Raw genomic sequence first — 13,285 nt, forward strand, 5'->3', positions numbered from 1 at the left:
GTGAACAAACATTCTTACAGTAACGGTAATAGAACATTTATTCGTAGTTATCTGGTCTTTAATAATGTTCTCCAAACGTTAGAAAAAAAAAAACATTTATATGTTCATTGTTTTTTTTCTGAAATGTTTTGGTTGGACATTCGTCTAACGTTTTTTAAATGTTACTGGCTACTTGTTTCTAAACGTTCAGAGAAACAAAAGTAACGTTTCCATCATGTTTCAAAATTTAACGTTTCTTTAATGTTTTTGCTAATGTTAACATTAAAAAGAAAAAAGTTTTTAAACCATTTTTAAAAAATTGAAGCTTTGAACATTCTGAGAACGTTCAGAAATAACTTTTCCATAGCTTAATCAAAAGCTTTTAGATCATATTTTTGTTAGCTGGGTAGGCAGCAAGAGTAAAGCACATGCAAGATTCGACAGGGGTAGGGTTTGCTGTTAGCATGTTGCTAAGCTAACAACGCAATGCTCTAATGAGCATAAAAAGCACAACTCCTACAAAAATTAAGTAAAAGGTACATTTTTAAGCAAATAAAGGAAACATGCAATGCTGCTATAGAATCTTAGCTTCCGTAGGAGGCATAATCCTGCTAAATGCCTTTTGGAACAGCCTTAGCATCAGAAGTTTAGTTTTTATTCCAGCTGGGACTATAAAGTGTGTGGTTGGTGATCAGGAGCTCATGGTACGAGAATAGGTTAGTTTCCCCTCCACTGCTGCAGGCGAGATGGAGAGTAGTTAAAACTCAGAGGGCCTTGATCTATTAGCGTCACTGGCAGGATTTCCTACCACCTCCACAACAGAAGTTATGTGCAACCTGAAATGTAATGTGTTTAATTTAAAAGTTCAGTTTCGGGAGTGTGAAATTGAAAAGCTGTCACTGTCATTGATCGGCATGACAAAAGGTAAACACATTTATTTTTGCTATCTTCGACCCTGTGAAAATTCAGACAAATTAGACTGAATAATGATGCAAGTTAAAAACGATTCAACTTTAAACACCGGCACTTGAGTGAAGAAATGTTGCATTTTTCGTTAGTCAAAAGATGGCTGACTGCAGGGTTGTGCATTGGCCATCCGGTAGATGGTTTATATCTGGCTGAAGTTGTTTTTGTGTGGTATAGTAAAGTGGTTAAACAATAATTTGTAGGTTCAAACCCCACGAGGGACCCTGAACACCACATGTCAGCTGAATCTACCAAAAATTAAGTCATTCCAAACCTGTTATTCCATAGAAAACGAAAAGAGGCATTTTGAAGAATGTTCACGCTGCTCTTTTCCATTCAAAGAAAGTATTTAATGAGCAAAAGTTGTTAACGTCTTGATGAAACTGAAGCAGTGACCAATCTTTTCTTCCTTTTTGTGACATACAATACATCTAAGTGTAATGGTTTATCAAAAAAGAAAAAAAATTGGGGACTTTGTTCTACACATCAGTTGTTGATTGGGTATTGAGATGCGGGCGTGGCACTAAAAAAAAAATGAATGCGAGTTTGTAGACTGTTGAAAGAAAGGGTTTTAAGCAGACTAATTGACTGGAGAAGCGGCATACGTCACCAGAGAGAAGTCTGTCAATTTCACAGAAGATCCATTTATGGCCTTTTCATTAAACATCAATCAATCACACATGTATGAATCATTCACAATAAGATCTATAACATTTTGAAAATCAAACTTTGCTGTTTGAGCAAAGTTACAAAGCACAAATGATTACTGTTCTGAACTCCCTGAAACGCCTCCATTGTAGTCTTGAGTTTTCTTCGCAATATTACTCATTTAAATAATTAATTCGCAGAATAAAGGGGCGGGGCCTGGTTGAGTTAGTTAGTAGTGTGTTGAAACTGGCGGTTATGGTAAGGGGCGGGACATTTCCCAAACACGCTCGAAGCGCTTGACCAATCACAACACACTGGTCCAGCCGACCAATCAGAGCACATTGTGCTTTTCAGAAGGAGGGGCTTCATAGAGACAGGAACTAAACAGAGCGTTACTGACAGACTGGGAAGAGAGGAGCTGCAACAATGGAGAATATAAGGAAAATAATGAACATTCAAGCATGAAAACCTATTCTCATTAGCATATGCACCTATTTAAATTTTGTCTCTCTAGTGACAGCCGTTGTGTTATCTATGTAACCAGAATGTCCCTTGTTCAATCCATGCCAGCAGTGAGACACCACTGTGACCTTGAGCAAAGCTCTTTAACCCCGGGTTACTCCAAGTGGATCGTTCTCATAATAAGTTTATGGAGCTGTTCTATGAAGCATCACATAAACGTTCCACTGGCCCAAGAATATCGATCATGAGTGTCATATTACTTTCATAAAACAGTTCTATAAAGTAGTAGGTAATATCGAGTGACATTTCCAACCCAATATGGCCAGTTATTTTATTTTTGCTTCGCCAACAAAAATGGTTTACAGTGTTGTGATCTATTGAATTGTAATTCTAGGTAAGAGAAGTGATGCAGTGAAACATTTCAGTGCTCAGACAACGACACTTGTCCTATTAAATTACTGGGCCAGAACTAACTGTTATATAATAAGATCGTGTTGACAGCGCTGAGCTAGAAACTGCTTTCTGGAGACCACCAGCTGCTATTTAATACTAGCAAGTGGCTGATTTATTGTTTTTTGCTTGGATATAAACTCTTGTTTCTCCTCCATCATCTCTGTCCAGTCATTTGTTGTCTTTTTGTTTTTGGTTGGCATTCAGCGGGGCAGCAGTAATCCTGAATTCATCACTCCTGTCAGACCTCTGTCACACTCTCTCACACACACACACACACACACACACACACCAGCAGTTGTGAAATGTCCGGATACTTCATCTTGACAGGAAGAGAATGCCTTTCATTTCCTTTCAAACCGGCATATCCCAGAAACACCCCACTCCACAAACACACATACATATATCTATAAAACACATTTACTTGCGATTCAACAGCAAATATTGTCATCAGCATTCAGAGAGCAGAAGATCAATATTGAACAGAATATGCTTTTTGTGGCCCTCGGTTGGGCTGTTACACCGTTATTGCTTTTTCATTGTGGTGATATTGCTTTTTGTTGTTGTGATATGGTTTTTATTAGTTGTGGGATACAAAGAGTTTCTTTAGCCCAGTGTCAGTTTAAATGAGTAATGTGTTGTGTTCAACTCGCGCTTTCAGCGGGAACTTTAGCCAAAGTCCTTTTTAAAAGGAAAACTTCGCCTAAACATGAAAACACCATTTACTCATGTTGCCATATTTGACTGATTATTTTTCCTCCATCGAAAAACACATTGTGCAAATTCATACAAGAATTGTTTTACGAACAAGATTCATTCTTCTTGTGTTAACCGAATAAGGCAGTTAAAAGCATGTATTTTTGATGTATCACGTAAAAAAAAAAGACAAAATGCACCATAAATGCACTATACAAGTAATCTACATGACGTACAATAGATTTGTTGCAAATTATCAATATTGTTATCAGGTCAATACTACAAGTGTTGTAAATAATCCAGTGCTAGTAACTATCCGGTTTGACACTCCAACATAGTAGATGGCAGTATTGCGCATTAATGTTGGTTTCCAGCTGTCATAAAACTGAAAAAAAAAAAAAAAAAGATTTCCATAGGAACACCCAAGTTTGCAGGAAGTGCCAATCAACAGGAAGTTCTTTCTCTGCGCTTTTGTACAGTAATGGTTACAGACTCCCTCTTTGCCTCCCTACATTGGCCAAAAAAAGAGACGACACAAAATAATATAATATATAATAATAAGGTAATATTGTAGTGTAAATCGGATATTGTGACAGCCCTAATTCAAAGTCTTCTGATGCCATATGATATCTGTGTGTGGAGCAGACACAAATTTAAGTCATTATTTAAAGGGGACCTATTATGCAAAATTCACTTTTGCATGGTTTGGACATAAATGTGTGTTGGCAGTGTGTGTACACAATCACCCTATAATGATAAAAATTCAACCACTCCTTTTTTTTGAATCCCCATAAATCATAAACAGTGTCTCAGAACAAGCCGTTTCCAGATCCCTGGCAGTGTGACATCACATTAGCCACAGGCCCCGCCCAGGAATGTTGACAGACATTGCCGTTTTAACATAGAACCGCCCTGAGCGAGTTCACAGCGAGTTGTACACAGTCCACCATTGCTGCACTGACGAGAATGTCTCTCAAGCGTTTTAGGTGTTCTGTAGCTGGATGGATTAATCCACATAGCTCTCTCCATTTACTCCCTAAATCTGAGCCGCTGAAGAGGAGGTGGATTCATTTTGTTTTCGAAGAAAATGCTCTCTCAACTCTACCGAAATTCGTTTATGTCTGCGCGAATCATTTCACACCGGACTGCTTTGTGAATGAATGTCAATACAAAGGGACAATACAACACAGAGATTGAGCTAAAAATTTGTTACTCAAAGATAGATCAGTAAACTGTTAATGCAAGGGAGAGAGAGAGAGTTTATGGATAATATTTTAATGCACACTTGCACTGTGTTTTATTAAACTCTTACAGTAATTTTTCTAGAGTGAAAACGGACGCTTCATCTTTTGTGTGAAGTACAATAAATGTCATAAAACTCATCAGTAAAGTTGAATGGGGTCCGGTATAACAGGCTTGTAGTAATATAGTGGATAAAAACAAGAAGACAATATAAGTTATAACCATAATTAAACTAAACTATACCTGTTCTATCTCCATGGAGCATATACTCGCAGTTTTTGACGTTATAGTGTGTCCTGACTGAATCCTGACACCGGAGAATCAGCTCTTGAAGCTCCGCCCTCTTAGGCCAAGCGCAGCAGCTCATTTGCATTTAAAGGGCACGCACTGAAACGACGCGTTTTTGCTCAACCTCAAAAAGTGGCATGCTATAAAAAATGATCTGTGGGGTATTTTGATCTAAAATTTCACATACACACTCTGGGGACATCAGAGACTTACTTTACATCTTTTACTTTACACTTTAGACTTACTTTTACTTTACATCTTGTAAAATGGGGCATAATAGGTCCCCTTTAATGAAAATCTCAAAGCCTACTTGCAATTCTACATATAACAAAGGTTATATAAAGGTTGCATCCTTTTTTACGAGAAACAAAAAGCAATGCGGTTATCAATGGTGTGTTTTTGATGTAAAACCCAGTGTGATCCATCTTTCTGCACCAAGTGTACATATGCACATGCACAAAAGAGATATGTTAGCTAGCCTACCAAAAAGCTAAAAAAAAAAAAAAAATTATTCAGGTCGGTCTAGCTCATTTTCATGCATGTTCTGTCGTAAGAAAAACTAAATAAGAATGCGTTTATAAGGCAATTTGCTGTTGTAATTAATGAGATTTTCTTGTTTTCAACCGCCATGTTGAACTTTCATGAGAGTGTCAGATCTGGAGTTTATGGGTTCTGTTGGTCTTGAGTTTAGCAAACCAAACTGTTGGAGACAGAATCCTTCTGTGATACATGGTCTGTCACATCCTTGTTTTTCGGTTGGTCTTCCAGTCTGCAAGAGAAATAGGATTTGGTTTGTGAATATGTGCAGATAAAGAAGACACAGACAGAGAAATCCAGGATTGAAACACCCCGGCTCAGTAGACAAATGGAGGATGAGATGCGTGTGGATGGATCAGCGTCAGATCTGTGGAGATGTGTGTGCTGTGAGAGTGCCAGTGTGTGTGAGAGAAAATGGTACAGTAGTGATGGGCTAATGAGCTCTACATGCTCTCTTTAATACTGCATTTCACTCAAACTGACCCAAAACGTGTGTGTGTGTACACTCTTACAAATAAAGGCTGTTTATTGGCTTTATGGTTCCATGAAGAACCTTTAACATCCATGGAACCTTTCCATTCCACAAAAGATTCTTTATAAGGTTCTTTTTAGATTTTTGAAATGTTGTTCACACTAAGACAAAAATGGTTCACTGCGAAAAACCAAGCTTTATTCTTTAGAGTGTATACGTATGTAACCCTTGTGCCTGCTGCTCACACCTCTGCTGTTAATTTTATGCCCTTCTAAATATAAAGTAGTGGAAAGTTGTGTTTTCAGGTCAGAGATATATAGAGAACCTTCAACAGCAATTCCCATTTGTTAGCAAAAGCAATGATGCAAGTGTGTGTTTCTGTGTCACCTAATTAGAGAGAACCTGAGTTGTACCTTCTGGATGGTTTCCAGGGCTTTGCTGTGGTTGCAAGGGTTTTGGGGATGGTTTCTTTTTGGTATAGACAAATGATCCCAATGCCAAGTCTTTATGATATTCTGTGTGGCTTGGGAGGGACATCTCTATGACATCCCTCAGTCAATGTGAGTCGTTTCATTACATGCCTGTTAGGGGAAAATAGGGACAACTCTAGGTTTTCACTCGTAGAACACCTGAACATGAATTGATGCAGCTCAAAAATATTTAAGAAATGCTTCTTGCCTTATGTAAGAGGTTGTACAAATATTGTGTGACTAACACCTTTTAAAATAATTTAAAATGCCATCTGTTTGTCAGTAGATGTACACTGCTGTTCAAATGTTTGTTTTGAAATAAATGAATACTTTTATTAAGCAAGGATGCTTTAAATTAACCCAAAGTGACAGTAAATACATTTACATTGTTTAAAAAAAATTGAACTTTGTTTATCAAAGAAAGCTGAGAGAAGTGTATCACCATTTCCACAAAAATCTGAAGCAGCACAACTGTTTTCAACATTGATAATAATCATAAATGTTTCTTGAGCATCAAATCAGCATATCAGAATGATTTCTGAAGGATCATGTGACGCTGAAGACTGGATGCTGAAAATACAGCTTTGATCACAGGAATAAATTACAGTTTACTATATATTCACATAGAAAACAGCTGTTTTAATTTATTTCACAATATTACACAATATATGGTTTATACAGACCCCAAACTTTTAAACAGTAGTTTATTTGGGTAACTGGTAGATTTTGTTGGATTTTATTTTGTAACTGAACTGGAACTGTTTAGATGAGAATTGACGAAGTCAGTTGAAGTTAAACTGCAGGAAGGCCGGACTCAGAAGGGATGAGTCTCGGTTTCAAACAGATCTGTCTCAAAGGGATAAGCATCGATGTGTTCGGGTCAGATCTTTCAAGCCTCTACCTGTCACACCCATTTCTGATGAGTTAACCAATGCCGAGGTGCGAATTTTGAGCGGGAGAATGTTTCTTTGTCTCACTCAACAACTTATTTGCATGTTTATGGTGGTCTGTGGGATTTGTGCAATATCAAATCAAAAGTATAGTCAATATCAAAAGTATAGTAAAAAGTGTATGATGTAAGTTATGGTAGCAAACTATACACCATTATTTAAGAAATCAGAAGAGGGTTAATTTGATACTAGACATGACAGGGTTTGCAAAAACATTAAAGCAGTGATACTGTACATTCTTAAGCCTGGATATAAGCATTTGAAGTTTCCCTGACATAACTAAAGAGTTGTAACTAAGCTAGCGTAGGGACATGCATGCAACACAGGAATACACTATATATACATTACACTACATACATATAGTGAAACCGCTAAATAGACTCTACCAACACTACACAGCAGTTTAATATACTAGGGGTTCAAACCACTAGTGACTTTCAGCATTTATTGTATTAAAGTTGCTTTGAACAATTGTTAATAAAGTAAATCCACTTCCACATCCATCATCTCTCTTCCTGTTCTTTTCAGACCACCTCAGGAGAAGACATGAGAGATTTCACCAAAGTTTTAAAAAACAAGTTCCGCTCGAAGAAGTATTTCGCGAAGCACCCTCGCCTGGGATACCTGCCCGTCCAGACGGTCCTAGAAGGAGACAACATGGAAACGTAAGTATCTTAAAGGAGAATAAAATGCAGTTGCAATTGTTTCAATTTGACTGTTTTCAGGCTCTGGTTTTCTGCCACCTCCAGTCATTAACTTTCTTCACCCGGAGAATTTTTACAGCCTTTACACAATGAGGTTATTCACATTGCAAGGTTTCAAAAATTGTCAAGAAGTGTGTGGAGTGGCCTGCCTACTTATTTTCTGAGTAGAAGTCCTGAATTCTAATAAATAGATAGTGTTTTTTTTTTTGTGTTTTTTTAGGTTTTTTTTTTTTTTCTGCAGATGTATGAATGTATGGAAGCTTGTTTCTGCCACTGAATAAAAAATAAAAAAGATAATTGCTTTACATCTCACAATTCTGACTTCTTTTCTCAGAATTCCAAGAAATAAACTTGCAAAAGCAAGAGATATAAACTCACAATTCTGACTTTTTTTTCCAACAATTCTGACTTTTTTCTCAGAATTGCGAGTTTATATCTTACAATTGCATGTTTATATCTCACAATTATGACTTAATAACTCAGAATTCTGAAGGGGAAAAAAAGAATTGTGAAATAAAAGTTGCAATTGCCTTTTTTATTTTTTTATTCAGTGGTGGAAACAAGCTTCCATATGAATGACTTGAAATTGATTGCATGTAATGTTGCATTCCACTTCAAGTCAAATGGGAAAAACTTCTACTTGATATCTCTGATGTAAAGGCTTCCATATTTATATTTAAAACCTGAGGCATAATTATTTGCATTGTTATAAACACTTTCAAGCCTTTGCTAAATATGTTTTTATTATAGAGTACGTAAGAAATCATTCGCTTCAAAATAGCTGTTGCCTTTCTCTGGTGACATGCAACGCCTTCTCAGGGAAGATGGCCATTTAATTTCTGACAGACTATAAGTTGTAAGTCCAAAATCAAATAGCTTTTCCACGCAGTAGGTTTGAAATTCTGACTTTCTGAATTGAATGATACGCCACATTAGCATCAAGCCAGCGATTTCGACACTGCACCCTGTGTCTGCTCAGAGCTTATGTTCAGAAATTGTTGACATGTCTCGCTTCATAGTGCAGATTTCCTGTCTGTACAGAAATGTTGATAGATCTTGAAATATCTCTCTATCACTCGAATAATATCTGCCATCTAGATTCAAGCTCTGTTCCAAAACCTAGAACCTAGGTCATTTCAGTGAAATTCTGTGTGTCAATAGTGTAGCTGTGCATGAAGCAAAGCTCACACAGAAGTCACTTTCAAACCTATCAGCTTTCTGGTGGTCAGTTCGATCTAACTTTAACATGAGCAAAATCTGTGTGAAACACCCAATCACACAGATTCCTATTGAAATGACTGGATTTTGCCCACAAAATTTGCTAGAATGTGTATATGATTTAATCGTAAATGTGATGCGCTGAATTTGAGCGCACATTAAGGCAGCATCATAACTTACATAAAACTTCATAAGTGTTTGCTTCTGTATGCTATGAACAAATATATGTGTCAACCATAATTAGTTTAACAACATGCTAATAAATACACAGTATAATGTTGTTGCCAAGCAGAAACCTCATATCTCCATATTTCATCTTTTTTTTTCGTAAATCATTACTATTGGTCACCCTTAACATCTGTCTGTGGGTTTTGCAAATATTTAACCAATGAAAGGTATTAAAAAGTACTTGTGACTAAAAACGTAACTTGAAGCTCGTAGCTTGATTTTGGTAAAATGTTAATAATATAAGGTTACACTTTATTTCAGTGGTCGACTCTAATGATTAGTTGACATGTACTTGCATAGTTACTTTTAGTTAGTAGAATGTCTAAATTGGACCAGCAAAATAGTGTTACCAAATATAATGTCACATGCAAGTGTCCACATATAAAGCCATATCAACTTGGACAGCTCAGTGTTTAATTATTTAAAATATAGTGGTGTGTTTTTTTTTTTTTTTTTTTTTTCCTTTTCATGAAAAGTAGCATTTTTGTTGATAGAAGGTTTCCACCTGACGACGACAATATGTTTAAAAACACTTCACACAAATATTAGATTTTTTAAAAATATTTTTCCAGTATATATATATATATATATATATATATATTTATTTATTTATATATATACATATATATTAGGGGTGTAACAGTACATGTATTTGTCCCGAACCATCACGCTTTAGAATAATATCTCACGTAGCATTACATTTACCTCAGGCAAGTCATTTAGTGTCCACAGCATGTTAGTTCACTAGAGAAATGAACTCTAGAGGAGCATTTCACTAAATATATGCACTATATTAGCTCATATATTCATTATTTTTTACTTTACCTGTTAGTAATGTCTTAATTATTTAATATGTTTAAATAAATTTGTCTTGAAAACAAGTTGACAGTAACTGTGTAAAAGATTGATTAAAAAAAGAATTGGAGTACAAAAATAATTGAAAATAATTTTAAAATTAGATTTAGAAGTTAATGCAAAACCTGCCTTGTGTGCAATTTATGATTATTATTTTTTTTTTGTGTGTGTGTGTGTGCGTTGATTTATTATGTCTAAAAATAAATAGCAATCATTAAGAAAATGTTAATTATAATTGACTTTATTTAAAGAGAGACACAAATTGTTCAATAAACCACTGTTTAATAAAGAAGATGAAATATGAAGCAATTTTATGTTTAGTTTTCTCCCCCCTGCTGTACCAAACCGTGACTTTAATATGGAGGTATGTACCGAACCATCATGTTTGTGTACCGTTGCACCTCTAATAAATATATATATATATATATATATATATATATATATATATATATATATATATATATATATATATATATGTACATTTATAACACTATACTTTTGTGGCATTAAATGACAAAAGAGGTCTGCCAAATTAGATGGATTTTTCCACTGAATTTGTCGCAATACATTTTCTGCTAAAGATACATGTGATGCTGTCTTAGAATCTGAACAAAAGAAAGTATCTTGGAAGGCAGCACGATTATGCAGCCTGTCTTTTGGAACAGCCTCTGCTTTGGGAACGAGCCTACTGTATGATGTCTTAAAATGCCGCCCTAGGCAGTTCAGAGTTTTTGGAATAGAGCCTAAGTGTGGCCAATTTATGAAAATAGAGAGTTATGCAGATCCCACTTCTGCCTTATCTCCATACCACCGTTGATTAAGGAACTTCTGGTTTTCCAGTGGGACCATTTCATGAATTTGTGTCAGAAAGAGGCTTCTGCTAAATGACAGGGAACTGTAGATGACCCATTTCTTCAGTTGGTGCTGATTATAAATCCTCATGAGCAAAGCCAAAATGACTGCTTGCTTCGCACAGGCTTCCTGTCGCTCCACGTTAGTGTGACATTCAGCTGATCTGAGCGCACTGAGATATCAGACCATTATATGTAACGTTTGATTTTCAGGTTTCTGAACAGACATGCTGCGGTGTGCAACAGCATGAGTTGACTCCATCGCCACGTGTCAGATTTAACAAAGAGTGATGACCGTGGTTGAAATATATTCCTAGTGGTTTCCAAGAGGAAAATGAAAGCGTGCAGTGTTTGGTTTTCTTGAAATTCAGAAGCGCCAGGGGATATTGACCGACTTTTATTAGAGAGCACGTGTTTGTTGACTCTGTCAGCACTAATTTACAGAATCTCTCATTACTTTGAGTCCAGCACTCTGTACATAGTGATACAGCAAACCAGCCATTTAACAGTCTAGATAACTGGATCGTTTTATTTTTGACATGGCTCATATTTCTCCCTCTTCAGCCGCATTTTCTTTCGCCCTCAAAGTCAACATGAAATCATAATGGACCCTTTTTACTTTCTCAATACATTTTCCTGGTCAAACATACTGTATCATCAGTGCACATTATTCCAAAGGGAAAAAAAGTAAAATTAACATTACATGGTTAAAACATTTTTTGGTCACACTTTAGATTAGGGTCCAATTCTCACTATTATCTAACTATTAACTACGACTTTTGCCTCAATAAACTCGTAATTACTGCTTATTAATAGTTAGTAAGGTAGTTGTTAAGTTTAGGTATTGGGTAGGATTAAGAGATGTAGAATATGGTCATGCAGAATAAGGCATTAATATGTGCTTTATAAGTACTAATAAACAGCCAATATTCTAGTAATATGATTATTGATAATAATATGATAATAACATGATAATAAGCAACTAGTCAATAGTGAGAATTGGACCCTAAACTAAAGTGTTACCCATTTTTTTAAAGTCACCATGAATCTAAAATTGACAGTTCTTTTTTTTATTTACTAAAATCTTGCCATTAGTTTACACAGTTTCGCAATGTTGGTTAACATGAATGTAATAAAGATTACAGCAATAATAGTAAATAATGATAGATTAGTGCAGGAAGTGTTGTGTCGAGATTTCGAGATCCAGTCAATTCCTAACATGTGAAAGCCCCACCCTCAGAAGTATGACACATTACTGAAGTTAAATGAGCTGCCATTTTAGGTTTGCTTTTGCTCTAACAACTTTTACACACTATTAAAATGATATAAAAAGACACACTTCTCTTGCCTTGACTGACCTTCTTACAAAAAAAGAAAAGAGTTTGCAAGTCACTTTGTCATTGTGTCTGAGAGTCTCGTCCTAGACCTCTTGACTCCACATCAATTGTGAAAAAGGACAAAGTGCCTCAATCTTGCAGTGTGATGGATATGGTTATGGATATGGTTATGGATATGGATATGGATATGGATATGGATATGGTTATGGATGTGGATATGGATGGAATGCCCCTGCTCTACGATTTTATAAAAAAGGCAAACATGAACCGATCTAACCTTGAATTTCTCATCTTGCAATTATCGTCTCATCTGCTGTATGGTCTCCTTTAAAAGAAAAATATGACACTTTTCATCATCTCAGATAGAAACTAAAGTTCACTAGGGTCTCCAGCAGATTAAACTTGTCCCTGTTGAGTCAGAGCAGAGCGTTTGATCTTCTGTGCTTTGCGCTATATGCGATTAACAGCAAGTTTCACTTTAAAAGACGCTGAAATGGAATTAAAATAAATGAAAGATTAGAGATTGGGTTGGAAATCTGATCTTAGTTGAGGCCAAGCGTTGCTCCGTGTGTGTGCAAAGGAGATGCAATTGATGCTCACAAGATGCTTTATTAAAGGGATCATCATTTACTCACCCGTATGACTTTTTTCATGGAAGTCAAAACTAGGCCTTTATCAGAATGTTCATGCTGTTCTTCTCCATACAATGGAAGCATAGAGTGACCAGGACCAAAAAAGCACTGTAAAGGTATCAGCGCTTTTTAGTTTGTTTGTTTTTTCTCGCCCTCTCTCACTCGAATGTTAGATCCCAAGTCTGTTAAAGTTATATAATATTAATAATGTGCTTTTACTTGTGCTTTTTGGAGTTTGATGGCATCCTCTTCACTTTCATTGTATAGAGAAGAGCAGCCTGGATATTCTATCAAATTTCT

General features: G+C 36.0%; 1 protein-coding gene across 6 annotated transcripts in view; it reads left to right on the plus strand.

Moving 5' to 3' along the window:
- The window catches only part of utrn (utrophin), a 222,703-nt gene that overhangs the window by 182,170 nt on the left and 27,248 nt on the right, over positions 1-13,285 (plus strand). For all 6 annotated transcript variants that reach the window (XM_051880130.1, XM_051880128.1, XM_051880126.1 and 3 more), the window contains one exon: positions 7,689-7,825. In XM_051880130.1, the coding sequence (XP_051736090.1) occupies positions 7,689-7,825 (137 nt within the window). The remainder of the gene's footprint in view (positions 1-7,688; positions 7,826-13,285) is intronic.

The sequence above is a fragment of the Ctenopharyngodon idella genome, chromosome 22, assembly GCF_019924925.1.
Source record: "Ctenopharyngodon idella isolate HZGC_01 chromosome 22, HZGC01, whole genome shotgun sequence".
NCBI classification, from domain to species: Eukaryota; Metazoa; Chordata; class Actinopteri; order Cypriniformes; family Xenocyprididae; genus Ctenopharyngodon; species Ctenopharyngodon idella.